Source organism: Pseudorca crassidens, chromosome 11 (genome assembly GCF_039906515.1).
Source record: "Pseudorca crassidens isolate mPseCra1 chromosome 11, mPseCra1.hap1, whole genome shotgun sequence".
Taxonomy (NCBI): Eukaryota; Metazoa; Chordata; class Mammalia; order Artiodactyla; family Delphinidae; genus Pseudorca; species Pseudorca crassidens.
Window position 1 is genome coordinate 6360162 of NC_090306.1, and position 25860 is coordinate 6386021.

Sequence of the window (25860 nt, forward strand, 5' to 3'; positions counted from 1 at the left end):
AGATAGAGGGAAGGTAAGGTGACCAGAAGGAGACAGGAGGGTTGAAATTGAACAGGGAAAAGAGCAAAAGTGAAGCCAGACACAGCACTGTAGATCAACGGCATCTCAGTAAAATAAGTTAAAAGAAAAAAAAGTAATGCCAGAATCCTACTTGGTCTTTTCTCCATTCTCCTTTATTCCATAAACACCTAGTTACAAGCTGCACAAATCAAAAAATAAAGGCAGAGAAGGACGTGGGGCAGATTTTTATGTTGCGTAGCGGCTGGGAAGGGAGACTGGGTTGGGAACCGGTTTTTCCCACCACACACAGCCCTGGACCAGGGCTATGGCCCCTGCGGCGGGGAATCTGGGGAGGAGGTGGGCAAAGATCCAGGGTCACTGAGGCCCCTAAACCCAGAGCCCACCCCAAAAGCCCCTTCGATGCATGGCAGGGGTAGAGTGGGGAAGGGAAGGAGTTTCAGAGATGGGGCAGCGAAGTGAAAAATCAAGTTAGTGGATACAGAAGAAGTGGAGCCATCATGGTAAGGAGATTAAAGAAGGAAAACGTAGGTAAAGGGGGAGTGAAAGGTTCTCGCTGAGACCCCCAGGGAGAGGTGGGGGCCAGCGGGCCTGTTAATTTAATATTAAATTGGGAGTGGGAGTGGAAGAGGAAAAGTTATTTCAGGGGATGGTTTCTCAGCCTCTCAGCCCGTACCTGGAGGGGGAAAAGAGATGAGCACAAGTCAAAAGGAAGACAAAATATAAAAGCCAGGGGTGGTGTCTCATCCCTTATTCCGGTGAGGACACTCTTCTGTCCTTCCGTACCAACTAAAACTTTGACTGTCAAAGGCGGTGTTTGCTGGACATGTGGGCTGCTTCTGCCTCAAGGCTGAGGGCCGGGTACCACACGCTCCCCACCCCCACCCGTGCCTGAGGCCTCAGCCCCCCCAGTACTTACACGAGAGGCCGAGGGCCCGGGGCCCTCACCAGTCATAGCGGCGGGACTGTCGAGACGGGGAGTCCTCGGGTCCCTGGATGGCCAGGCGGGGAGGCCCCTCAGCCCTCCGCCCCCCACCGCCTGAAGCCTCGTGCCTCCGAAATTCCAGGGGACGCTGCTGCCGGTATCGGGAAGTCTCCCTCCGCCACTCATCATCAAAGGCGGCGGCCTCACCTGGGGAGGACACAGAGACCACACACGACACCTGTGTACCACCTGGCTTCCCGGGGCAGACCCAGGGTGGCTCACGACCAAAACCCAGGGCGAAGGCTGAAAGGCTGTGTGGGGGGACGTGCTGGGGAAGGGAAGCGACTTATTTAGCAATTTTGGATTCAACATGGCTCCTGGAAGCATGGACGCAATGGAGGCAATCAGGGCTCCTGGCAGCATGGAGGCAGTCAGGAATGGGATAATTAGTTACTTAGTGCAGTCCCACGCACACACTGTAACTATTTAATAAATATTTGTCGACTTCTAAGAAATAAGTAAGAAGAACTAAAACAACGGATCCAGATGGAGACGGGTAGATTACTATCAGTATCTGACTCAGGTGACAAAGTTTGCCTTGCGCGGTGAGGACGCTGCCGGCACTGACTTAGCCCTAAGCTGACAAAAAAGCTCCGAGGAAGTTAAGAACATGGGGCTCATCCATAACCTTGCCCAAGAAATAGCTACGGAGGCAGGAAGAGACAGCTGCTATCTCCCGGCTCACGGGACCGGGGCAGGGGCTGCCGGCGGCCGGGAAGCGGGCCGGCCGCGCGGCGGGAAGGAAGGCTCACTCTCATCCAGGTTGATATAGTCCTGCCGCTCCTCCTGGTCCCCCGTGCGGTGGTTTCGGGAGCGCTGCAGGATGTGAGCCCTGTCTCGGATGTGATGCCCAATGGACATCTGCTCCAGCCCACTGTCCGAGTCCCGTACAGTCCTCCGAGTCTCCCGGATCTGGGGGGAGGCAGAGCATGGCACACTCAGCGGCTCCTTCCAAAGCCCGGCTACACCAGCCCAGAAAGGCCGCCCGGGACCCAATCCTGAAAAAAGCAGCCAGGATTTCTGTGGGGGCCATCCGATTGTGCCTCCTCTGGGACAGGAGGAGCCCTCCAACTCACCCCGCCTGGGGCCGAGCGCATCTCTGCCGTCTCTTGGTAGACCTTGGGTGCGCCGGCGCCCGTATTGGAGTAGGAAATGACAGTGGAGGATGAAAAGGTCTGGCAGTTACCTCCAGCTGTCATGTGCTCCTGAGGATGGAAGGGAACAGCAGGGCTGTGTGGGGAGGGTTCGCCTCCGGGGAAGGGACCCCTCCCTTCGGCCACCTGTGCCTGCCCATATCTTTCTCACAAAATGTGAAAACATCAGGACTTATCATTACCCCCCAAATTCCTCTGAGTCCAACAACACGCCAGAAGGACCTGAAGCGATGGAGCCTTAAGTGCACGCTTCATAAGGTGCACTGCTGCTTCCCACTCAGGAACCCGCACTCTCCGGGTCCAGTGGCCTTATCCAGCTTGCACACTCCACAAGTACGCCCTTCCCCACTCCCGCCTCTGGGGACTCAAGGTGTTGCCAGCCATCACTGGGAACAGGGCCAGGGAAGGGGATGGGATAGGGCAAGGGTCTCACCATGTTCCCAATCATGTCGTTCATCATCCCAAACATGTCCATGAAGCCGCCCGACTGGAGCAAAGAGACGGAAAACAGAGTCAGAAAGCAGGGCCACGATCAGAGGTGGGCGCGCTCAGCCTCCCACGGGCTACATAGCTACACGTTCCCTCTCTCCCTTTCCTTCACGTCTAGCAACTGCTCTTCCTCATTCCTCGTGAACAGGTCCAGAACAGGCGTGCTCCTCTCCACGCTTCTCCTCCTGTATGCCGCTGCCCTCCTCCTCCTCCTCAGTCTCTGTGGCTGCTCTGATCCCATGTTCCTTCTCCTGGCTGCCCTATTTCCTCCTACCTTTAGGAAGCAAGCCAATGTCACTGGATTCTAACCTATAAGGGGTTGGTGCTGAAACTGTAGAAAAATCTTCTACAAGCCATCTCTAGTTGGCCTTTCAACAGCACCTCCTTCCTCAAAAGAACAATTATATCAGGCAATGATATCTTCCTGATGGGTACCGCTCCTAGAAATACAGGAGCCAGTAAGTTAGCATCGTGAACTCACAGGACTCAGCACACAGCAGGCCCAGAGCTCTGTGAACACTACACGAGGATTCTAGGGTTACCCATAAGGCTATCCAAAGAGGCACATTTGGAAATAATATCTAAGGGTATAGAGCATGTCTGAGATGGAAGGACGCAAGGAGATGAGGACTTACCATTCCCAGCATCCCGAAGGGGGAGACAGCCCCAGCCTACAGGAAGACGTAAGGAACAGAAATTAGGGACCACATCCTATCTCATTACCATCCCAAACCAAGCCCATGGCCTCTGTTGCTTTTCCATCCTCCTCTCAAAAGGGGATCACAAAGCCTGTTTTTCCAGACCCCTTTCCCCACTCCTAGAAGGCATCCTACTTGCTAAGTTGGCCGTTGTGCAAGAAAAATCAAGCACTTTACTGACCACGCTCCAACCTTTTTTCAGGTCTCAGGTCTGTTGCAGCACCATTACCTGCATCCTGCGGCTGGCAGGCCTGGTCCCTGGCATGCTGCCATCTGTGATGCTGAGGAAGGGGCTGTATCCAAAGCCGCCCGACAACATCCGGTTCATGTGCTGACGGTGAATGGCAAAGGGGTCCCTGTGCAGGGAGTATACGGTGCGGGTGGCAGAAGGGCCAGCAGTCAGCACCTCCCACCCGCCCCTCCCCCGAAGAAAAGAGCCATAGGGAACCAGCGGCACAGATTTCCCCTCGAAGTCTGAGCTGGGGCTGAGTGGCCACCAAGTTGTGATCAGTGCCCGCGACGAGCCCAGATGTCTGGCTCAACTAGTCAGAGACCTAAAGTGGAGCGGATGCGTGCTCCAGAGTAGGAGGGGGAGGGGATGGATACTCACATCAGGAACATGGGGTCCTCAGGCTCCACGTCCCTCATGAAGCGGAACATCCTGATTTTAGCTCCAGGGGGCTCCACACTGTGAAGATGTGGAGGCTCAAATGTTGGAGGCGGCCAGGCTTTTCGCACACCCGCTCAGGGCAGGGACTCTCAGAGCATGGTCCCTTTCCAAATACTGGAACTGGCCCCCCAAACTCCAGGGAGACCCTTCTGCAGGTGTTCAACATCACCCTCTAGGGAAAGCACAGCTCTTCAAACCTCTCCCCGAAGGAGGACCATGGAAAATTTTTCCAAGCCTGTTTTCTGCCTCCCCCACTCAGAGCCATCCTCTTCCCAAAGCCCTGGCCAGAAGCATACTCCCTTTCCCCCGACGCCACCTTTCCGCAGGCGAATCCCAAGTGCCGGCCCTCCGCCCGCATTAATGACCCCCACCCCGCCCCCTCCTCACACTCGGCCGCCGCCAGGCCTCCCCCGGGCGGGCCTCACCGTCCCCTCCGCGCCTGGCGGCGGCACCCCCCCAGGCCCTGCCTCCCTGCCGGGCGAGCAGGAGGCAGGCTTGACCCGCTCCCCTCCCCGCAACCCAGGCTCCCGGGGTCCCTGCAGCCCCACGGGCCGCTCCCACACCGGACCGGCTGCCCGCTCCGCTTGAGCCTCACCGGTCCCCGATCCGGACTCAGCGGCCCATCCGGCCGGTCTCGCCTCTCGGCGCGCGGCAGGATCGGGGCTTGCGGCCCGGGACGCGGGATTAGTCCGGGCGTGAGCTCCTCGGCCTCCCGAACAGTCTCCTTACACAGCCGCCACCTCTGTGCCCCTCCTCGGCCCACTGAGCCCGAGCCCCCGCCAGGCCCGGGCGGAAGTGACGTCACGATGGGACAGCCCACCCCCTTGGGCCTGTGGAGCTCCGCCCACGAGCGGGCTTGTGGCGCGCGCGCGCGTGCGCGAGGCTGGCTCCCGGGCCGCGGAGCGGGGAGGCCTCGTTAGTAACCTGGATTTGGGTCCTGTGGACTGGAGGAGGCTCCCTGTAAGGGTGTGGGGGAGGAGCAGAGGAGTCCATCGCCGCGAGGGGAGGAAGACGGAAGAGGACGCGGGCAGATTCCCATGGGGGAGGGCAGGCTCCTCATGGGCCCCACGAGGTGGGGCGGATCCCTGGGGGAGCAATAAGCAGATTTCTACCCGGGAAGCTTTCATCCCAAGAGGGAGGAAGGGCGGCAGTTCTACGGGGGAGGCGCTAGGGCCAGTCCCCTCGAGAGGAGGCGCGTTCCAGGCAGGGGCGGGGCCCTCGGAGTGACGTAGGAGAGGAGGTGACAGTTCTGCCCAGGTCTTCCTCTGGCTTCGAGAACTCGGGCTGGGGCAAAAAGAATCCAGGTTGGGGACCGGCCGCCAGATGGCGCTCTGCGGCCAGGCTAGAAGTGCAGCCCCTTGGGAACTGGCGTTGGCGAGGCTCCCGGACCCCCCCTCAGTTACCCTGCTGTGAAGGGTCACACTGGGGAGAGGCCCTAGTTCTGAAACCTTTTCGTTTAATGCCAATCTCCGCTTTCTCTTCTCTAACTCCTGTATCCTCTGGAGCTCCCAGTCCGCACTGATCTTTTCTTGCCTCGAGACAAGTAGGTAGGTAGGTCAAGGGTCTAACGTTTGGGAGAAGAAAGGGGTGGAGCGCTCCATTAACCAAGCTCACCCAGGGGCAGAGTTGCAGACAGGCCCAGGAGACCTGACTCGACTCGAAGGCCAAAGATTGACACTTTGACATACTAAATGTCTTGCATAAAATCTGGCCCAACTGGAGAGAAGGGCCCCCTCCCCCTGGGTGTCAGGGGATTTGGACTGTCCGGGGTGGACTTTAGACCGGACCCCTCCAGACTCCAGCTCTCCTGGTTCTTTACACTGGCCGCTAGCCATATTAGCGGGCCTGACATCTGTGGGCCTGTGAGAGAGGCTTGTTCCCATCCCCAGCACTTCCCTGGGGAAGGAAGTGAAGGGGGTCCCTGGTGACTCAGGAGAAGGTGGTGGGAGCGGGGCTTCTTAGGTTTCTTTGGACTTGATCATTATTAAAGAGGAAAAACACAATAGTGGAGACAGAGGGGAACAGAGAGAAATTAGAAGCTGGCAGACTGGCAAAGTTAAAGCCAAAGACAGAAAAATAAGAAAATGTATTTTCCATTGATATTTCTGGGGAAGAGACTTAGTAAAATCTTTTATCTTCCAGATGCTCTTATCTCTAAACATGCCGCCATGCAAGTGCCCCTTTTCCTCTTGCTCCCAAACAAAAGCATTTTGACATGTGATCAAGAGTTGTCCCAGGAGAGTTCTGCAGCCCAGCCTTAAGGAAGAGTGGGCCTTACCTTCCAGCCTCTCCCTCCTCATTTCATGTCCAGCCTTCCGCAGAGATGCCTAGGAGATGCAGCTTAGCTTCTAGCCTCCTCGTTTGGTCTTTTTCCATTACCTTGTATCCTCTACCTACTGCCTTTAGGTGTCTAGAGCTCTTTCTCTTTTTCCTTCCAAGACTTAAGAATCTGATATCAGGGACTTCCCTGGTGGTCCAGTGGTTAAGACTTTGCACTTCCACTGCAGGGGGCACGGGTTTGATCCCTTGTCAGGGAACTAAGATCCCGCATGCCGCACGGTGTGGCCAAGAAAATGAAATTAAAGAAAAAAATCTGGTTTATCAGTCATTTTTACCTTTGCATGATTTTAAATCAATTACCTCTCCTAGGAATATTTACAAATTACAGTTTAGCATCTAACTATGACCTGGGCTTTGTCTCAGGTTAAAAAGAGATCCTTGGGACTTCCCTGGTGGCACAGTGGTTAAGAATCTGCCTGCCAATGCAGGGGACACGGGTTTGAGCCCTGGTCCGAGAAGATCCTACATGCCGCGGAGCAACTAAGCCCATGTGCCACAAATACTGAGCCTGTGCTCTAGAGCCCTGTGAGCCACAACTACTGAGCCCACGTGCGACAGCTACTGAAGCCCGCACGTCTAGAGCCCGTGCTCCGCAACAGGAGAAGCCACCGCAATGAGAAGCCCGCTCACCACAAGGAAGAGTAGCCCCCGCTCGCCACAACTAGAGAAACCCGCGTGCAGCATCGAAGACCCAGGGCACCCAAAATAAATAAATAAATTTTTTTAAAAAAAGAGATCCTTGAACAGATGGGGATGAAGGAGGAAATGCAGAGCTCATTTTCAGAGTGCCCAGCAGTGGACCATACAGGCAGCCATCCACTCCAGGAATTGAAGGAATGTAATTTTACAAGTAACCTTTCTGTCACCTAGACATGGTTTGTGTCTGTCTTCCTTCTCCGTCACCTTCCCATCCCTTCTGTCCCCCTCCCTCCCCCCTTCTTCCTTCCTCCCTTCCTTCCTTCCTTCCTTCCTTCCCTCCCTCTGTCCCTCCTTCCTTCCTTTCTCACGTCTCTGTCCAGTGAATTCTGATGAACAGAAATTCCTCAGTCATCAGAGTTTCCTGTAGATGATAAGATGTAGGAGGGAGGGTGGGCCCTGCCAGGGGTGAGGCTGAGCTCAAAAGGGGATAAGCATTGTTGGGAAGGAAGAGAAACAGTGGTTTCTCTTCACTGCTTTATCTGATGGAGCCAAAGTCAGGAAGTCCTTGAGAGAGTAGAGCTGGGACAGAAAAGGGGCCCTTGTTAGATGTGAGCTCACGCATCTGGAGCAGTCCCAGGGCAGTTGGCTATTGGAGCAGGGTGAGGATGGGGCGATGATGGAGTTAGGGGAGACTGGATTCCAGCCTGAGCCAACGTGAATGGGTGTGATTTGTGTATGTGTATGTGCATCTGTATGTGTGTGTGTGGGGGGAGATAAACCCTGACAATTAGCACTAAGTTGCCCCAGGTAGAGAGACTGAGTTGTATAGTGGACACCAGATCAGAGTGAGATTGAAAAATGACTCAGGAACATGTTTTTAAAAACCAGCTTTTCAGTTTGTTTTATATTCACATCCATTCAACAAACATTTATTGAATGCCTACTGTGTCAGGCACTGTTTCTGGCTCTGGAGATATACACAGAGAGAAAAATAAAGCAGGTTGGAAGTTGGGTAGAGGGACAGGCAAGCAGCTGGGAGGTGGTAGTTGCTTGTTAGGGTGACTAGGGATGGCCTCATTGATAAGGTGACTCTTAAGCAGACTGGGGTTAAGGCATTCTGGGCAGAGGAAAAAGCAAGTGCAAAGGCCCTGAGGCAGAAGTATGCTTAGTGTGTTCACGGAACAAAGAAGCCAATGTGCCTAGACTGATGTGAATGAAAGGAAGAGCCGTAGTGAGAAACAAGGCACAGAGCAAGAAGGAAGCCAGATCCCGTGGGACTTTGTAAGACCTACAAAGGACCACTCTGGCTGTTGTACGGAGAATAGACCATTGAGGGGACCACAGCAGAAACAGGAGGACCTATTAGCATGCTGTAGCCATATCCAGATGGCTTAGAGTAGGTTAGAAACAGTGGAGGCGAGAAATGGTCAGATTCTAGGTATGTTTTGAAGATGGAGTTAACAATCTGCTGATGGTTGTATGCAGTACAAGGGAGAAGAGTCAAGAATGACTCCAGAGGGAGTTCCCTGGTGGTCCAGTGGTTAGGATTTGGCGCCTTCACTGCTGTGGCCCTGGGTTCAATCCCTGGTCGGGGCAGTAAGATCTCTGAGAGCCGCAAGGCATGGCCGGAAAAGAAGAAAAAAAAAAGAATAACCCCAGGGTTTTCTGACCTGGGCAACTGAATGAGAAATAAATGACCATTCTGCTTGCCACACTGTACTGTGTGCATATAGGATTAGCTTGAGAACATATGGAAATTGTGTCTGGCTGAAATTGTGATCCTAACCACAAGGCTACACTGGATAACTGAGTGGACAGTCTTCCCTTTAGAAGCTAGCCACCCAAAGCAGGAGGAGGACAACAGGAATACGTGAATCCCATGCCTAGTTCAACCATAAGATATTAGATGTTAGACTACCTTGGGCAGGTATGCTAATGTTAATGGTTGGCATTAGCAGTGGAGTTTTAAGTCTTAAGAACTTCCTGTTGTCTGTTGATCATTTCAAGAAGGCATCCCCAAGGAGGCAGCATGTCTCGTGATTAACGTGGGCTTTAAGGATTGAAGTGTGCGCTGCCTGTGTGGCAGTTCCTGTCAGTAAACATTTATGGAGCTCCTACTATACGCCAGGCACAGTGCAAGGTGCTGGAGATGAAAAGGCAAGTAAGACACGGTCTCTGCCCAACAGGGTTCACAGTCCAGTGAGGTTGCCGACATGGAATCCATGATAATCCTGGGATGAAGGCCGCCATGGGAAGATGTATATTAAAAGGGCAAAAGTGGTTCAGAAGAGGGCGTGAGTGGCTCGGGGGGTGGGGTAGGGCAGCCAGGAGAGCATTTCAAGCGGAAGGTGAGATTTTAGGTAGAAAAGCAGTTTATGCATTTCAGCAAACATTTTTGAGCTTCTACAATATGCCAGGTACAGCAGTAGGTGCTGAAGATACAAAAACTCTTAAATCATGATTGAAAACCCAAATTAATTAAGCTTAAAGTCAGTGAGTGATGTTGACCCTTGGAGCAGGGGCAGGACTGGGCTTGGAGAGAAGAGGAGGTGCTCAAGGAACCTTTAGAAAGTGAAATGTGAAGGATCTAGGGAAGAAAGGAAGAGGCGGCGTCTCGGATGACCCCTTGGCATGAATAAATGGGTGGGGGATGGGATCTTCAACTGAAATAGAAAAATGGGGGAGTTGCAGTTGGAAGGCATGAGGTTGAGGCGCTGTGGAGGATCCAGGGAGAGAAGACAGAAGGGAATTGGAGTCATGACTCGCACTCAGGAGAGAAGCTGGCGCTGGAGATACGGGTTTGAGAGTCATCAGCATTTGAGGTATGCGTTGGCAGTGGGACTTGTACCATTGGAGGTGCGTGATGGAGTCGCTTAGGGAGACTGAGTGAGAACAGGACCCCTGAGACCTGGGCCACCTGCATGGGTTCAGTTGGCACCGTTGACTGAATAACCTCCTCCAGATTATTAAGTCCTCCCTCGGCCTTTTACCTTCTGGGCAGAATAAGCCTCTAGCTGTCACTCCTGGTACCATCTCCCCTAGCCTTTTCACTTTCACTTTCCTCTACTCTGGGTCAGCCACATTGTCTGTTTCATCTGTGAAAATGTGGAAATCCTGAGCAATCATGCACCTGTGGTAAAGTACATGACAACAGTGGCCCAGGTGACCTTCCAACACGGCAGCCAGAGTTGCTTTTGACTTTCCATGTACAGAACACTGGGGATGGAGACAAGAGACGAGATAGAAAAAGAAAAGGCAGTTTAGGGCCAAGGTCTGAAGTGGTGCTGTCCAATATGGTAGCCACTAGGGCTATTTAAATTGAATTAAAATTGGGAATTCCCTGGCAGTCCAGTGGTTAGGACTCAGCGTTCTCACTGCTGTGGCCTGGGTTCAATCCCTGGTCAGGGAACTAAGATCCCACAGGCCGTGCAGCATGACAGAAGAAAAATAAAATAAAAAAGAATGATGTAGACTTCTATTTAAAATAAATAAATAAGGGACTTCCCTGGTGGCACAGAATCCACCTGCCAACGCAGGGGACACGGGTTTGATCCCTGGTCCTGGAAGATCCCACATGCCGCGAGCTACTGAGCCCATGCGCCACAACTACTGAAGCCCGCGTGCCTAGAGCCCATGCTCTACAACAAGAGAAGCCACCGCAATGAGAAGCCCACACACCGTAAGGAAGAGTAGCCCGCGCCCAGCAACGAAGACCCAACGCAGCCAAAAAATAAATAAATAAATAAATTTAATTAAAATTAAAGTAAAAAACACAGTTCCTCAGTTGCACTAGCCGCATTTCAAGTATTCAGTGACTACACGTGGCTTGTGGCCACTGTATTGGAAACTGCAGATATAGAACATTCCCGTCATCACAGAAAATTTTGTTGGACAGAGTCCAGCCTAACTAAATCTAGGAATCCATCTCCTCTCAACTCTCTACTGTCTTGAGTTTTGAAAGGATTTTTTTTTTTAAAGCAAAGGAAAAATGAGGAATAGCAAACGAGGTCATTGGGAGTGGAATGGGATGAAGAGTATAGTGAGGAGTGGAGAGGCCCAACTTTCAGGTTTCTGTCCTCCCATCCTTGAATGATAGCTAACAACGCCTTCCTTAGCACTTCACCTATCAGATAAAGAGGCAAACTGAAAAAACCCAGGAAGCTGAAGAGGGGGAAGAATTCACTTTAGAATGAGATGGAAATAGTTATAGAGTTGAACACCTTCTACAGAGTAGTGAGGGAATTGCTGGGATGTCAGAAGTTTCCAGGGGGCTCGGGCCTCCCCTATTCTCACCTGGCCTTCCTTTTCCCACCTCCAGAAAATGTGTAAGAAGGCACAGGTTTCCCCATTCAACCAGTGGAAAATTCTCCGTTGAATTGTGAACTAAAAGAACTCTAGGAATAGGCAAGCTTCCACAAGGCCTCAGAAATCATTCTTTGGAAAGTAGTAAACACAGGCTGGCATCATTTAACACTCTTGGCCCCAGAGGCCCAGAGACCAACCCCAAGGAATAGGGGGTGGGCTTTCAGCATCCCACTCATTCCAAATTCATCCTAAGTGTGTAGCTTTCTTCTTAGGAAGCCAAGACTTCAGGAGACATGTGTTGTCCAACCAGAGAGCGAGGGCTAAGGGGTGCTTCTCCCATGCAGGAAGGAATTAGATCCAGGCCTCCTGCTTCCCACTTTTTCCTTTGGTCCCTGCGGACCCTAGTGTCCAAACTCTTAGATTCTCAAGGCTCTCCCTTGGGCCTTGGGGCAGGATTCCCATTCTCTGCCTCTCCATCTCCCTGGAATTTTCCACTGCAGCTGCCTCCGCTCCCAGACACCCCTCCCTGGGCAAAATTCCCGGCTCCCTCCGCCTCCCCTTCCCTAATCACACCTCATTCCCACCCCCGGCCCTCAGGCCCAGCCCACAGTCCAACCCACAGCCCACACTAACCCCGGTGGTCCCAGTTAGGGAAATGGGAAGCCAGACCCTTATAAAAGGGTGAGAGGGAAGGTCCTAGGCTCTCTCCAGGGCGGGGATAAAGGACAGTGGAGGGGCTGGTCCCCTGTGGGGCTGGAGTGGGGGGAGTGGCCCTCCTCAAATCCCCATATAAGGCAGGGCAAGCAGTTAGGCTCCTGGATTGGCTGATTCAAATGAGCATTCCACCTGGCAACAGAGTTTCTATTGGCTCTCAGGAAAAATAGGAGGAAGGTGGATGGAGGTTGTTGGTGGCGGTGATTGGAGGGGGGGGAGGGGAGTGGAGATGACCGGAGTGGGGGGCGGTTACCAGGGCAACAGGGTAAGAGCCCAGCAGGGTGTCCAAGACAGCAGGCGGGGCTGCTAGGTGGAGAAGGGGGGAAGAGGAAAGGAGGGTGGGAGGGAGAGGAAAGAGACTGTAGGGGAGGGAGCGAGACAGGGAGACTGGGCGGGGGGGGGGGGGGGGAAGGGGGAGGAGGGGGGAGAGGGAGATAAATGAAGCAAGAGAGTACAGAGATAGAGAGGGTCAGAGATCGCTAAAGACATCAGCGAGTATGTCAAGAGAAGCAGAGACAGAGATGGAAAGATCTCAGAGAAAGATGGACAGAAGTCGGCAAGGAGAAACCTGGGTGGGGCTCCAAGATTTCTGAGGAGACAGAGACTGAGAAACTGATAGAAGAGTCGAAAGAGAAATTAGGAGGTGTGGACACCAAGGGACCAAAAGATGGGGTATTTAAGCACTCAAAGACTAAATGGTGATGATTGGTCAGTTATGTCTTTTTTTATAAAGAAAATGAAAATGATAAAAAGATGAAGACTAATGATAGACAAATACAGGAGTGCACATACACCAGAGATACCTTTTTCCAAACCCTAGCCTTCCATCCCATCCACCTTCCTGACCTTTGCTACACACCCCAGGTCTCCTGTCCCCTCCTGAAACCCCAAGCTTCTCAAAATGACCCAAAGATACTGAGACTGAAGGAGAGGAGCTGAGGGTGTGTGGAACAGTGTGGGCTGGAACCCCCTGCAAAGGAAGCAGATATCATCCAGAAAGGCTGGGGAAGATGGCAGCAGAGGAAAGAGAAAGACCAAGAGAGGGAAAATGTGGGAAATAAGGACATGAAGAGGAGTTGAGGAAAATCAGCTAAGGATATAGGGCCGGGTGACAGACTCAGATGAGACAAGAACAGTGTTGTATGGAGAGAGAGGGAAGGCAGAGATGGAAGGTAGAAGAGGGCAAGTGAGAAGTGGAGAAGGGGCGACAGAAGAAGAGAGTTGTGAGACAAATGGATGAGGAGGGATGGAGATAGAAGGACCAGGCAAAGAAAAGTGAGGTGGGATGGGCAAAGAAGAAAGGTCGAAGATGGAAAAGGGGAAAGGAGATTGGAAGGCCTCTGACTCCCCTCAGATCACAAGCGAGAGCCCGGAAGGGAGGAACCCAGCAGGGGTCACAAAAGTCAGCCTAGGGCTGGACGGAGGGTGGGCGGCCCTTTCTGCTCTCTCAACCCCTCCCAAGGCCACCCAGGGAACGTAGATGCCGCAGGAGAGGGGAAATCCAGCGAGATGTGGAAGTAGCTCCCGCCCTCTTCCTCCTCTTTAAGCTTTTGGTTTCTCTAATACCTGCCCGGCCTTTCCATCTGCTTCCCCCCCACCCCACCCCTTGGCAAAAATCTCGAGGCTATTGGTGGGGTGTCTGTAGGATCCAGGCCATCCCTCCAGCCCGCCCCCAAAAGACACACTCCACATTCGCCGGCTACTAGTAGGTCGGGATTCGGAGAGGTACCTCCCCGCAGGAACCCCACCCCTTCCCACCTCCTCGCCCCACTCCTTCCCACCTCCTCGCCCCACTCCTCTCGCCGCGACCGTAGTCTCTCCATTTCCCCCTCCTGGTGTAGTCCTCCCTCCCGCCTCTCGCGCGCTCCCTCCCCTCGCTTTCATCCTCCTATCCCCACCTCTCCAACCTCCGCTTTCATCCTCCTCCCCTCTCTTCTCCTCCCCGCTCCCGCCTGCCCCACCCCTGGGAAGCCCCTCCCGTCGGGCAGCGCCGCTTTATAAGCGGGTTCCCTGGCCGGGGGCGGCAGCGGCTGGTCGGCGGCAGCTCTGCGGGTGCGGGGGCGGCGAGCCGAGGACCGAGCGACCGCGGCCGGAGCGCGCCGGCCACCGCCCGCACCGCCCTTCCGCCCGCCCTCCGGACGGCCGCAGCCCTGCGGGTCTCCGCTCCAGACCCACCCCCGCCCCACCCCGCGCGCCTCTGCCGCCTCTTCCTGAGCCCCAGCTTGCCGAGCGGCCGCCGCTGCCGCTGTCGCCGCCGCCGCCGCCACCGCGCCAGGTTCCGGCCGCGGCCACCCTCCGCCGTCCAGGGCCCTTCCGTCCCGGCCCCGGGACCCCGACTCCCCGCCAGCTCCGGCCCCGGCCCCGGCACCATGTCGGAGAAGAGCGTGGAGGCAGCGGCCGAGTTGAGCGCCAAGGTACGGGCGGGGCCGGCAGCGGCCCGGCCTCCGCACGCCCCCCGGGCTCCGCGCAGTCGTGCGCCCCAGGCCGCCCCCGACGGCCGCAAGCTGCTTGCCCGGGTGCAGGGTCCCGGTGGACCCCGCTCCGCCCTCCCCCCGCGCCCCAGCCTGGCGCTGCCTGCCCCGCTCCGCGCGGCTCGCGCCAGCGCCCTCTAGCTTCCCGAGCGCCGTGCGCCCGGCTCCCGGCCTGGCCGCTCCGGCCCCGCGCCGTCCCCACCCCTCTCCGGCCCCGGCTCGCGCGCCTCCACCCCGGCCGGTGACCGTCGGAGCTCTGCGCGTCTCATCTACCCTGCCCCCTCCCCCGCGCCCCTCTCCGGCGCCCCGTCCCCTGTCCTCCCTTCCAGTCTGACCTCACCTTTCCTCCGCTAAGCGGTTTGAGAGCCTCCGGTGTAAACAGGACTCTCCTGGGAGGCTGTTCCTCTCGGCCCCTCCCCTCGAGGCCCAACCGACTCTTGCTTCTCTCCTCCGACAGCTACTGCCTCTGTCTATTTTCTCCTTCCCTCCTTTCCTTCCATCTGAATCCACTCCTTCGTCCACTGGCCTTCAGCTCTCTTAGTCTGCATAGCCCTCCTCCAGCGTCTCCCCCCACGCTTAAAGAATCTTGAATTCCTAAAAACCAGAAGGGGGTCGGGAACAGCCTTCGAAAAAGCTGGGGCCCAGCATTGCATGGCATTGCATCGCGCTGCCCTTGCTCCCGTCAGCTCCCTCCCTGGCCCCATCCCTTCGGCCTTGCCTCTCTTCCAGCCTTTCTCTAATTTCCCTAGGGAACCTGCTGAGTGTCGCTTGGGGAAATTAATTCGGCCAGGGTTTGGGGGCTGGGAGCCCGACCTTGGGTGGGGGGTGATTGCTGAGGAGGTCACAGAGGTCTCCTGGAGGCCGGTGAAGTGAAAGGGGGAACCAATGGGATTCGAGGCAGTGGGAGAAGGGGCTCCGTGTGAGATCTGACAAGGTGTGCTGAGCGGCCCTCCGGTGGGCTGTGCGGTGGCATGTGACTTCACTGAGTAGGTGTCTTTGTATGTCTGAAATCCAGCGAGCGTGTGGGACTGCCCGTGTCAGTTACATGTGTGCGTGTGGAGACGTAGCTGTTCTGGAACCGTGTGGCTGCTTTGTGAGTGCCGAGTGGCTCGGCACTTGTGCTGTCTCGAGAGTGTGCCAGCGTGCCCAAGCACCGGGCCGTGCGTCTCCGGATCGCGTGGGCGCCCCTCTGTAGCTGTGCGTGTGAATCAGTGTCAGCCTGTGTCAGTGTGTGTGCCCGTGTTGAGTAAATGAGGCCAGAGAGCTGCCTAGCACAAGACCTAGGTCACATACCCTCCTGGAAAAGGGATCATGGAAGGACAGTGACCAGAAGGACAGGACCAGACAGGGGAGGAGAGGGCCCGGCCCCTTGGACTTTGGCCTCTGGTAGACTCCCTCCCTCCCTGGCACTCACTCTCCTTTCCTCCATCAGCCCCGATGAGAAACTCAGGCCAGGGCCGTGCAGACCTGGTGCTGGGGCCCCCAGAGAGAAGCTGACGATCCCCTGGCTCTCCAGGCCCAGGATGTAGGGGAAAGCCCACCAGGTAGTAGAAATGCCACACCGACCATGTGGCAGAGAAATGAGGACAGCGAAGTGGCATGAAGAAACCTAGCTGGAGTGAGAGGGGCAAGCGTTTTGCGCTCCCCATAAAGGGAGAAGGGAATTGAGCGTCCCTCCAGGCCAACCACCCAGCACCAAACCTCTCTCCTGTCCCAACCCTGTTCCAGAAAGGACACACCCTCCCAGGGTGATCTACTCACCCAGAAAACTTCCATCCCCATGGAATCGGATACACAGAGTTGCACACCAACACCAGATCCGATCCGATCACACAGAGACACCACAGTGCCTGCCAAGGGGTGGGGTAGAGAGAGGACTGGAATCTCAATTGGAAGGGCCGGTGTGGTGTCCCGAGAGAGGGGACTCTTGTGAGCACCTCCCTGGGCCACATCACATCAGGACAAGACATCAAAGGTGTGCCTGCTGGGGTCTTGGGAAGGAGAGACGGGCCGTGTGGAGGGAGGGGACTCTACACAGGGACCTTCCCCTCTACTTTCCCATCCTGCCCACACAGACCTTGTCTGTCTCTTCGTCTACCAGGTCCCAGAGTCTTTCCCTTCCACGTTTCCCTTACCCTACTTCCCCTACATCCCCCCTGGCAACGGTGACTCCTACCCTTCTGCCACACCAGTGCACACACCACACCAGGGCACGCACCATGGGTGGTCGGGAGGAGGAAGCCACCTGCACTGCCTGGGGGCAGGAGTGGGCAGAAGTGAGAGGGGGCACTGGGAGTCGTGCCAAAGGGGCTCTTCCTATTCCTGTAGTGTTGGGCCAGGTACGAGCCTGAGGATTAGGGGGGAAACAAAGGCTTTCGCAGCTGAGAGGGAAGCTGGGAGGGATGCCCAGGAGAGAGTACTCAGGAAAAGGCCCCAGAGATAGACAAAAGGCAGAGCAGGGCCGGCAGAGGGAGGGGGCAGGCGAAGGAGGGACCTCAGAGGGGGTGGGGCATCAGGGCTGCGAGCAGATGGAGGGGATTTGCTTTGCTGAGCTGAACTCTTCAGCCGGTGAGGTTGGGCAGAACTTGGTGGGGGTGATGAGCGCTTACCTTGGCTGCCTCTTCCCGGGCTTCATCACTTTTCTCCTCCCTCGAGTCTTGGGGAAGGTGTCTGGTCTCAGCCCCTCTGTGGCTGTGAGGACCCTGGGACCTCTGTTCAGTCTCTAAGCCGCACCGCCCACTTTCTCCATCTCCCACTCCTCTAAAGTCACTGCAGAGGGAGAACCGGGCCTGGAGGGACTTAAGTAAGGGCTGCAGATCGTTTGTGGTGAGAGGAAGGTGACCTGTCTCTCTCTTGCAGGACCTAAAGGAGAAGAAAGAGAAGGTGGAGGAGAAGGCAAGCCGGAAAGAGCGGAAGAAAGAAGTGGTGGAGGTGCGGAGGGGTCACCTGCCCACCGGGCCCCCAGCTGCCTTCCTGGGGGCCCGCCTTTCCCCGGCCCCTCACAGCCTCGCCACCCCGCCCTCAGGCCCCTTACCCTTGGCGGGGACGGTGGGTGCAGGCACAGGGCCATCCTGACACCTCCCTCTCCTGTCCGCAGGAGGAGGAGAACGGAGCTGAGGAGGAAGAAGAGACCGCCGAGGACGGCGAGGAGGAGGATGAAGGAGACGAGGAAGGTGGGGAGGGGCAGGGAAGGCTGGGCTCAGAGGAACCGTCAGGGTGGGTTTGAAGACCTGAAGCAGGGCTGAGGGCCGCCACAGGGGGTCTCTGCTGGAGCTTCCAGCCCTTCCCCAATGACCCATTTCTGGCTCCTCAGATGAGGAAGAAGAAGAAGATGAGGACGAAGGGCCCGCGCTGAAGAGAGCTGCCGAAGAGGAGGTTTGGGCTGGGTTGTGGGCTGAGGGGCTGTCAGGGATGCAGCAGGGCCGGGAGCCCTTTGGATTTGGACCTAGATCCCGGTGGTGCAGGGCGGGGGCTGGAGCTGGAGCAGCACAGAGGGCGGTCCCTCTCCCAGGTGACGGCTACCGCAGCTCTTTCCCTCTCCACAGGATGAAGCGGATCCCAAGCGGCAGAAGACAGAAAATGGGGCGTCGGCATGAGCCCCCCGCCAGTGGGCTGGGGGTGGGAGGCCCCTCGGGGGCCTGGAGGTGAGGGTAGGGACAGCCGAGCACAGCCGCTCTTCACCTGGCTCCCTGCTCTGGGCCCCGCGCCAGAGCTGCCGCCCTCTCTCTCCCCAGCCTTCTCGTGCCGCCCCTCCACACACTGCCCCCTCCATCCTCACTGCCATCTTCCACCTCCTGACCTGCTCCATCTGAGCTCCCCAGCTGGTCCCCAGTGGCCCCCTCCCTCTCCCTCCTCTCTTCCTCCATCCCCGCAGCCAGCCCCACCCTCCTCTGGGAGCCTCTCCTTCCTAACCTCTGCATCCCAGCCTCACATCCTGCCCATCCCTACCCTGCCTGATCCCTGGGTCTCCCTCAGATCCCCTTCTCTCAGACAGCGCCAGGCCGGGGTGGGAACAGGGTTGGGGCCGAGCCCCACAGCTGCCCCCCTCCCCTCCCCTTTTTGTATAATTTAATAAAGAAACGGTCGCGCTTCTGTTTTTAACCTGCCTCCTGCTTACCCGGGCAGAGCGAGGAGGGTGGCCAATGGTACATTCTATCAGGACCCCTCCCCTCTAAAAAATCGGCCAGCGGCACCCTCCTACCACCCACCCCGGGAGAAGACGAGAGCAGCAGCGCTCCGGGTGGACAGGGTGGGGGTGGGGCGGTGTCTTTGAGAGCTGACTCGCGTCTCGGTTTTGGATTCTTGGGGATGTTCCTCCCAGCCATACACACACCCTTCCCTGCTAACCCGCACCGGGCTAGACACTGCTGAGCCCAGTGGAAAGCTACCAGCCCTATTGTGCTGAACCAGGCAAAGAAACAGCCTCAGAAACAGGAAGTCCCGCCCCTGAAGTGGGAGAGGGCAGGAGACCTGGGTCTCAGCCTCTTTGGATGGAGTGAGAGTTGCCTGGCACTGAGCAGTGAGCTCCTTCCTGGTCAAGCAGGGAGAACTCCAGGACCTCTTGCGGCTCCAGGCCTAATGCAAGTTCTGGCTCCGCAGGCTGGGTGGCGTGGGGAGGAGTTCCCCTCTGGCCTCAGCCTTCCTTCCCTAGTTCTGCCTCAGGTTTTCCCGAGGCAGGATCCCTGCTGCAAGATGTCTGCATTTTTCCGTATCACCCTTGCCCTCTCCTAGTTCAGAGCCTCTGGATTGGGAGAGCCTGCTGATCACACAGAGGTCTGAGCTGTAGAGGGGTGTGTGTGATTCACTGATACCATTCATCCCCAAAGATGAGAAGACACCTGTAACTCACCCGGGGTCAGGGTCACACACACACACACACACACACACACACAGCTTTTGTCTTCACACTCCCTACCTGACCTTTAATCTCTGAGCCTGCCTCAGTTTCCTCATGTGTACAATGGGGGATAATATTAGATTTCATGAGTTACTGTACACAAAGTGCCCACTACAATGCCCAGCACATAATGAAGGCACAAGACAGTGCAGCTATTCTTTTCCCTGTGTGTGGGGTGCCCCTCTTCAGACCTACCATCTCTTAGGGTACAGCAGAGCTTCTAGGAGTCATTGGATGGGTGGGGAGACAGGTAGACGAGGGTAATGAAGTTCTGGGAAGGTAAGGGAATAAGGGAGGGGATGAGTACCAAGGAAAGAACTTGCCAAGAACGTATGACTGGGGCCTGGGGAGGCAGCTCAGAGATGGGCAAGTGGGTAGTTCAAGGCAGAAGAGAAGGGCAGAAGTTCCTCAGGAAAGAGAACAGTCAGGAGGGTGGGGGAGGAGTGGAGAGGGCGGTGGGGACACCCAGGACTGAGGAAATAAACAAGGGGAGCGCCATCACAGGGGTGGAGGTAATGCTGCTGGGAATCAGCCCCCTCAGACTTTCCACTGCGAAGCGAAACCGTGAGCCCTGGGGTGCTGGGGGGGGCGACGGGGAGGGGAAGTGCGAAAGGTGGAGGGAAGACAGAAGGACAGGGGCCAGGGCCCTGGGAGCAGCAGAAGGGCCTCTAGCTCAAGACAGCCACCTTACCTCCACTCTGCTCTCTGCCAGCACCCTGCCCTATCCCCCGGGACCCCCACCCCATCCCTGACCGCACCCTCCGGCTGCCCGATCTGCCGGGCTTTCCTCTAGATTCCAGCCCCTGGTCGTTGGTTCCTCCCTCTCTCTCCAGGCCTCCATTCCTCTTTTTCTAGATTCTCTTTCTCCAACACCCTCTTTGCAGAACCCCTCTTGAACATCAGTCCTTCCCCACTTTCTGACCTCTTCCCTTTGGAGGGCTGTGTGGCCCAGGGCTCAGAGGAGATGTGGGAGGCTCGGTTCCCGGTCTGGCTGCTTCTGCAACTGCTGTGGGCAGCTGCAGGTAAGGTGGGGACCACCCTCTGGGAGGGTTGACCTCCAGACCCACAGCAGGGGGTGAGGAGGGATTTCTCGATGACCACACAGAGATGCCAAGGCCCTTAGATTGGGTGGATTCTTCTAACGCCTTTCTTGGGGCAGTCCTTCAGCCCCCAAAGCCTCTCTTAGGTCTCCCCCTTGGCAGGGAAGGGGCAGAAACCCAAGGTCTCCCTCAGCCCTGTTTCTCCCTCAGAAAACACTGAGGCTCCTTCTCTGCGTTGAAGTCTTTTGGCTCACGGCCCCTCCCCTTGGCCTCTCTTTTCCTCCCCAGTGGAGGCTCCAGACCCTGGGGCAGAGGTCCCGGTGGTGTGGGCCCAGGAGGGGGCTCCTGCCCAGCTCCCCTGCAGCCCTACAATCCCCCTCCAGGACCTCAGCCTTCTGCGAACAAGACAAGTCACTTGGCAGCATCTACCAGACAGGTAGGCACCCCAGACTGCAGCAGCAAGACCCCCAGCTCCAGCCGTAAAGGCGTGCAGACTTCCAGTCCCGGGCCCAAGCCAGCCCTCTGTGTTCTCCCCCCGAGCTGTCAGTCCCTCTGAAGCCAGTGGCTCAGCCTCCCCTGCCGCCCCCCGCCCCCCTCCCCGCCCTTCCTCCGCAGCCTGCCTCCCTCACACCTGCGTCCCCCAGCACGCCTGCCTGTCTCCGGTAGTGGATGGTGCTGGCCAACCGGAGCGGGGGACGGGACGGTTAGCAGTCCAGAGATCTTCCTTTGGGTGGGCTTCCTCATCCTCAAAGTGTGGTTGGACGGCCTCTTCCCCGGGGTTTCTTCCCCTCGCATTTCTCAGTCCCATCTCTCTCCCGCCCAGTGAGCCCGCGGCGCTCTCCCCGCGGGGCCCGGGGCCCCGCCGCTACACGGTGCTTAGGCTGGCTCCCGGAGGCCTGCGCGTCGGGAGGCCGCCCCTGCAGCCCCGCGTGCAGCTGGATGAGCGCGGCCTCCAGCGCGGGGACTTCTCGCTGTGGCTGCGCCCGGCCCGACGCGCCGACGCCGGCGAGTACCACGCCGCTGTGCGCCTCGGGGACCGCGCTCTCGCCTGCCGCCTCCGTCTGCGCGTGGGCCAGGCGGCGGGTAGGTGTGGCGGGGGTGGGGGGGACGGAGGGGGGAACGGGGCTAGGAGGAGGGCGCCCCATATCCCGCCGCCCCGGAGGCAGGAAGGGCTGCGCAGAGGCTGGCTGTGCTTCTAAGGATGCGTCCCAGGCCCTGCCGGAGAGCCCCGAGCAGAGGGGCGGAAGGGGCCGGCGAGCCTGCCTGCGGGGTGGAAGGTGCCCCCGGAGAAGCACGTGTGTGTAGGGAGGGCCGGGTGGAGAGATCGTATCACCCCTCGAGCTCCCCTCCCCGACCCACAGCGGGAGTGCCAGGGTGGAGGAGGGGATGCACCCCTTCGAGGGGGGAGCGCGGGGCTGGAGTGACTCCGTTGAGACATCTGTAGTCTGTAGCTCGGGGTGGCCTTAGTGGGGATCCTCAAGCAAGGCCTGGAGAAGGGGAAGCGTAGACCAAGCCCAGTGAACTGGAGGCAGGGGGCAGGGGAAGTAGGCAGGGGACTCCTGGGTATGCATTTTAAGCACCTCCGGGGCCAGGCCCTGGGCTGGGTGGGTGGGAGGACGGTTGGGAGAGAGAAGACAATGAGATCTACAGCCAGGTGCCTGTTTCCAGGAGCTTCCAGCTTAGCTGGCCTGATGTGTTGGGAAAGCGGGCCTGATCAACCTTCTCTGTCCTTGCGCAGTGACTGCCAGCCCCCTCGGGTCTCTGTGGACCTCCAGTTCCGCCATTTTGAACTGTTCCTTTAGCCGCCCTGATCTCCCGGCCTCTGTGCACTGGTTCCGGGACCCAGGCAGAGTCCCCGTTCAGGAGTCCCCCCATCACCTCTTAGCCGGAAACTTCCTCTTCCTGCCCCATGTCAGCCCCTTGGACTCCGGGACCTGGGGCTGCACCCTCACCTACAGAGATGGCTTCAATGTCTCCACCACGTACAGCCTCACTGTTCTGGGTAACTCCTCCAGTCTGCGTTCACACTTGACCACAATCCCTTCCTGCCCCCCCTTCCCCCCGTCACCTCCCCCGGGCTTATGAGCCCCCAAACCAAGCTGATGGCACCTGTGATTGCTCTGGGCCTCACTGTCCCAGTCCTTTCTCTTTCTCTTTGCAGCCTTTCAGCGGCTTTTCCCTTCTAGCTTTTCCCTTGGTCATCCAGCCTCACTTGCCGCCTTTTGGTCTCCTATTGGCCCACGCACATTCGGGGGTTCTGAGCACCCGCAGTTCATCCACCTTATTCTGCTCCTTAGCACTCTTCAGAGCTGGACCACCTCCTTCACCCTTCCTCCTCCCTTCCCTGCAGACCTAGCGCTCCAGCCCCTTTGTAACTTGGGGCTCCCTTTTCTTTGCAGGCCTGGAGCCCCCAGTCCCTCTGACAGTATACGCTGGAGCTGGTTCCAGGGTGGAGCTGCCCTGCCACCTGCCTCTGGGTGTGGAGACCCAGTCTTCCCTCACTGCCACATGGACCCCTCCTGGGGGAGGCCCTGACCTCCTGGTGGCTGGAGACCATGGCAACTTTACCCTTCTACTAGAGGCTGTGGGCCAGGCCCAGGCTGGGACCTACACCTGCGGCGTCCACCTGCAGGGGCAGCAGCTCACTGCCACTGTCACTTTGGCAGTCATCACAGGTCAGCCCCATGTGGGAAAGGACAGGAAGGGAAGGCTAGCTGGGCAAAGACTGGGCAAGTCCGCCTCATGATGCCAGGCCACTGGGCACAAGTTGCAGGGGGATGCCCCTTGTGGCCTCCTGTTTTTTCGCCCCCATATAACGAACAGAAACTGAAAACCTCCCCTGAGTCACTGGATGAATGTTCCACTCTTCCGTAAGGGACTCCCCTGCTCTAAATTGGGGGGAGGGTCAGAGAAGTTAGAAGGAGAGGTGGCAGAAGTTTGAATGGTTCAAGAGAAGTGGAATATAGTTCAAGAACCCGTGTCCACTTTGGAGCCAGGGCCTGGGTTAAAGTCGCAGGAAGTGGCCTGGATTGGGGAGGAATTAATAAATCCGTCCCTTAGTCAGCAAATATTTACTGAGCGAGGGCTTTTCAAGACAGTATAAAACAAACATAGAAGAAAAAACTAAACAAACTCAGAAGGTATGTGTTGATTGATCGGTAACTATCACCGCTTGGTTGTGTCTGCCGTACTCACCTATGCCACTAAATAGCTCCACAAAGTAGGCACTTAATAATGTACATTGGTTGAATGAATAAATGAATCTGCCAACAACACATCTCCTGAAGACCAGTGCTGGATTTCCACCTGCTTCCCAGGTATCTCTACGTAGATATGGTACCCACACCTCAGCCTCACTCTGAGCCCCATCTTTTCCTCGCACCCAATCCTCTTGCTAAGTCACCTTCCCGTCAGCCACTCGTGTCCTACTCATCCTCAACTTCCTCCTTCCCAGTCAGTTACCACAGCCTACCAGTTCTTTCTGTCCAAGGTCTTCCTGAGGGTCCACTGTCGAGTCAGTTTTCCAAGCTATCTGCATGACACCTCAATGGGAGAGAGATTGTTGTCCCTGTTTTACAGAGAAGGAACTTTCCCAAAGTCACAGAGCTGGGAAGTGCCAGACTTGGGGCTAAACTCAGGTGTCTGTGCCAGCAAACCTTCAGGGGCCTGTACGCCATGCTCAGCTCCAGGCCATTCATCGATTTTCTCCTCCTGCCCATCCCCGCCGCACAGCTTCGAGATGCTCTGTCCCTAGATCGGTTGATCTGTTCTCTAGACATTCAGAAATGGGGCTAGAATGCATTTGGGGGACACAGATGTGAGCCACAGCATGGAAGCAGGAAAAGTGCAAGGTCTCCGGGAGGCCAGCTCACCTGAACGATGGGGGAGGGGTTCTGAGTGTTTGAGTAGAAAGTCATGAAAAGGAATCTGAAATCTTTGTCACGTGATCCTTCGGGCCGTCCCCCGAAGGCAGTAGGGAGCCTGGAAAGTTTGGGGGCAGCAGAGTGATCTGACCAGAGCTTTGTCTTGATAAGATTAATGTGGCCATGACCCTGATCTCCTCCCCTCCACCTCACCCAATCAGAGCCCAGGTGAGTCAAGGCAAGTGAGACTTGGGGGTCGGGCCTAGGCTTTCATGTAAGGGGGTCGGGGCCCCCAAAGATCTCTTCCCTTTAATTTTTTCAGTGACTCCCAAATCCCACGGATCACCTGGCAACCTGAGAAAACTGCTTTGTGAGGTGACTCCGGCATCTGGACGAGAACACTTTGTGTGGAGCCCCCTGGACGAGCGGTCTCGCAGGACCTCCGCAGGCCCCTGGCTGCTGATGCCGGAGGCCAGGCTCCTTTCTCAGCCCTGGCAGTGCCGTCTGTACCAGGGGCAGAGGCTTCTCGGGACCGCCGCATATCTCGCTGAGCTGTCCCGCCCAGGTCCGAGACCCCACAGCGCCATAGCCCCAACTCCAGACCAGTCACCTCCATCCCACTTCCAGACCTCCTCCCCACACCACGCTCGCTCTTTCTCTCCAGTCAGGGAGCTGACCTCCAGCTCCTGTCTAGGCCTGACCCACTTCTGCCAATAATTAGCTGAGTGACCCTGGACGAGCGCCTTAAACTCTCCGGGTCTCATTGCCGGTAACATGTGGGGGTGTGGCAGGGTGTCCTTCCGGCCATGACCCTATGGCTCTTGCAATCCTGACCTCTCTCCGTAGGCACCCAACGTTCCGGGGGAGCCCCGGGGGCCTGGGAAACAGGCCACCTTCCTCTCCTCATCCTTGGGATCCTCTTCCTCCTCGTGTTGGTGACTGGAGCCTTTAGCTTTCACCTTCGGAGAAGACGGGTGAGCCGGGAGCCCCCCTCCCCAGTCCTCGGTGTGCTGTCTGGCACCCCTTCCTCACGTAGATGAGCAAGGTTGACCCCTGAACTTGCCCTCAGAGCCCCCTCTCCATGAGCCTCTGCACTCCAGGGACCCCTTGTGCCTGAAGGAACCAAAGGAGGGGCTGAGGGAAGGCCTGGGACCATATGGGCAGGGAGGGGCCTGGGAAGGAATAGCTTATTCCCTTTCCCTTCCCCATCCTCTTCCTCCGACCCTCTGTGTCTGTCTTCCCACAGTGGCGACCAAGCAGATTCTCTGCCTTAGAGCATGGGACTCACCCACCTCAGCCTCAGGGCAAGACAGAGGATCCGGAGCCGCAGCCGCAGCTGAAGCAGCCCTGAGCTGGAGCCGGGCAGCCCCTGCATCTCCGCACTTCAGTGCAAATAAACTCCCCGTCAGCAGCAAGCCTGAGTCCGGCCCCTTCTTGCCCAGGGAAGGTTCTGCCTCTCCCCAGCCTCTGGGCTCCCTTCTCACACCCTGGCCTTCTGACCTACTTTCCCCAGGCAGTCGTGCATCTTCCCCTTTTCCGTTCCTGGTTTCTTCGTGATTCTTTCTTCCTGGTGTCTG

At 57.0% G+C, this 25860-nt stretch overlaps 3 protein-coding genes across 6 annotated transcripts; 2 read left to right on the plus strand and 1 right to left on the minus strand.

Moving 5' to 3' along the window:
* Nucleotides 1–151: 151 nt before the first annotated feature.
* On the minus strand, nucleotides 152–14848 carry MLF2 (myeloid leukemia factor 2). Of its 2 annotated transcripts, none has more exons than XM_067695574.1 (9): nucleotides 14824–14848; nucleotides 3955–4032; nucleotides 3574–3700; nucleotides 3282–3317; nucleotides 2591–2644; nucleotides 2080–2208; nucleotides 1756–1915; nucleotides 938–1150; nucleotides 152–694 (listed from the first exon to the last, which is right to left on the minus strand). In XM_067695574.1, the coding sequence occupies exons 2-8, from the start codon at nucleotides 4002–4004 to the stop codon at nucleotides 963–965; spliced, it is 744 nt and encodes a 247-aa protein (XP_067551675.1). In that variant the 5' UTR covers nucleotides 4005–4032; nucleotides 14824–14848; the 3' UTR covers nucleotides 152–694; nucleotides 938–962. The 2 variants fall into 2 exon arrangements, with proteins under 2 accessions (XP_067551675.1, XP_067551674.1); XM_067695573.1 differs by lacking the exon at nucleotides 14824–14848 and adding an exon at nucleotides 4610–4818.
* Nucleotides 12242–18584, plus strand: PTMS (parathymosin). The gene is made up of 6 exons (XM_067698601.1): nucleotides 12242–12277; nucleotides 13854–14426; nucleotides 17343–17414; nucleotides 17581–17656; nucleotides 17797–17858; nucleotides 18029–18584. The coding sequence occupies exons 1-6, from the start codon at nucleotides 12242–12244 to the stop codon at nucleotides 18077–18079; spliced, it is 870 nt and encodes a 289-aa protein (XP_067554702.1). The 3' UTR covers nucleotides 18080–18584.
* Nucleotides 18585–18717: 133 nt separating this feature from the next.
* LAG3 (lymphocyte activating 3) lies at nucleotides 18718–25691 on the plus strand. 3 transcript variants are annotated; one of them, XM_067695572.1, is made up of 9 exons: nucleotides 18718–19892; nucleotides 20214–20402; nucleotides 20709–20856; nucleotides 21244–21503; nucleotides 22159–22422; nucleotides 22820–23095; nucleotides 24606–24848; nucleotides 25130–25257; nucleotides 25530–25691. In XM_067695572.1, the coding sequence occupies exons 2-9, from the start codon at nucleotides 20345–20347 to the stop codon at nucleotides 25632–25634; spliced, it is 1482 nt and encodes a 493-aa protein (XP_067551673.1). In that variant the 5' UTR covers nucleotides 18718–19892; nucleotides 20214–20344; the 3' UTR covers nucleotides 25635–25691. The 3 variants fall into 3 exon arrangements, with proteins under 3 accessions (XP_067551673.1, XP_067551672.1, XP_067551671.1); XM_067695571.1 differs by having other exon boundaries at nucleotides 20265–20402; XM_067695570.1 differs by having other exon boundaries at nucleotides 19875–19944; nucleotides 20265–20402.
* Nucleotides 25692–25860: the final 169 nt, after the last annotated feature.

Coding starts and splice junctions, on each gene's coding strand:
- MLF2 (XM_067695574.1), bottom strand. CDS start 4,004: ATGTTCCGCTTCATGAGGGACGTGGAGCCTGAGGACCCCATGTTCCTG. Junction 1,916..2,079: donor TGCGCTCGGCCCCAGGCGGG/GTGAGTTGGAGG, acceptor GCCTCCCCCCAG/ATCCGGGAGACTCGGAGGAC. Junction 1,151..1,755: donor CTATATCAACCTGGATGAGA/GTGAGCCTTCCT, acceptor TGTCCTCCCCAG/GTGAGGCCGCCGCCTTTGAT.
- PTMS (XM_067698601.1), top strand. CDS start 12,242: ATGACCGGAGTGGGGGGCGGTTACCAGGGCAACAGG. Junction 12,278..13,853: donor GCGGTTACCAGGGCAACAGG/GTAAGAGCCCAG, acceptor CTCCTGGTGTAG/TCCTCCCTCCCGCCTCTCGC. Junction 17,859..18,028: donor AGAGAGCTGCCGAAGAGGAG/GTTTGGGCTGGG, acceptor CCCTCTCCACAG/GATGAAGCGGATCCCAAGCG.
- LAG3 (XM_067695570.1), top strand. CDS start 19,896: ATGCTGCTGGGAATCAGCCCCCTCAGACTTTCCACTGCGAAGCGAAAC. Junction 20,403..20,708: donor ACTGCTGTGGGCAGCTGCAG/GTAAGGTGGGGA, acceptor TTTCCTCCCCAG/TGGAGGCTCCAGACCCTGGG. Junction 23,096..24,605: donor CACTTTGGCAGTCATCACAG/GTCAGCCCCATG, acceptor TAATTTTTTCAG/TGACTCCCAAATCCCACGGA.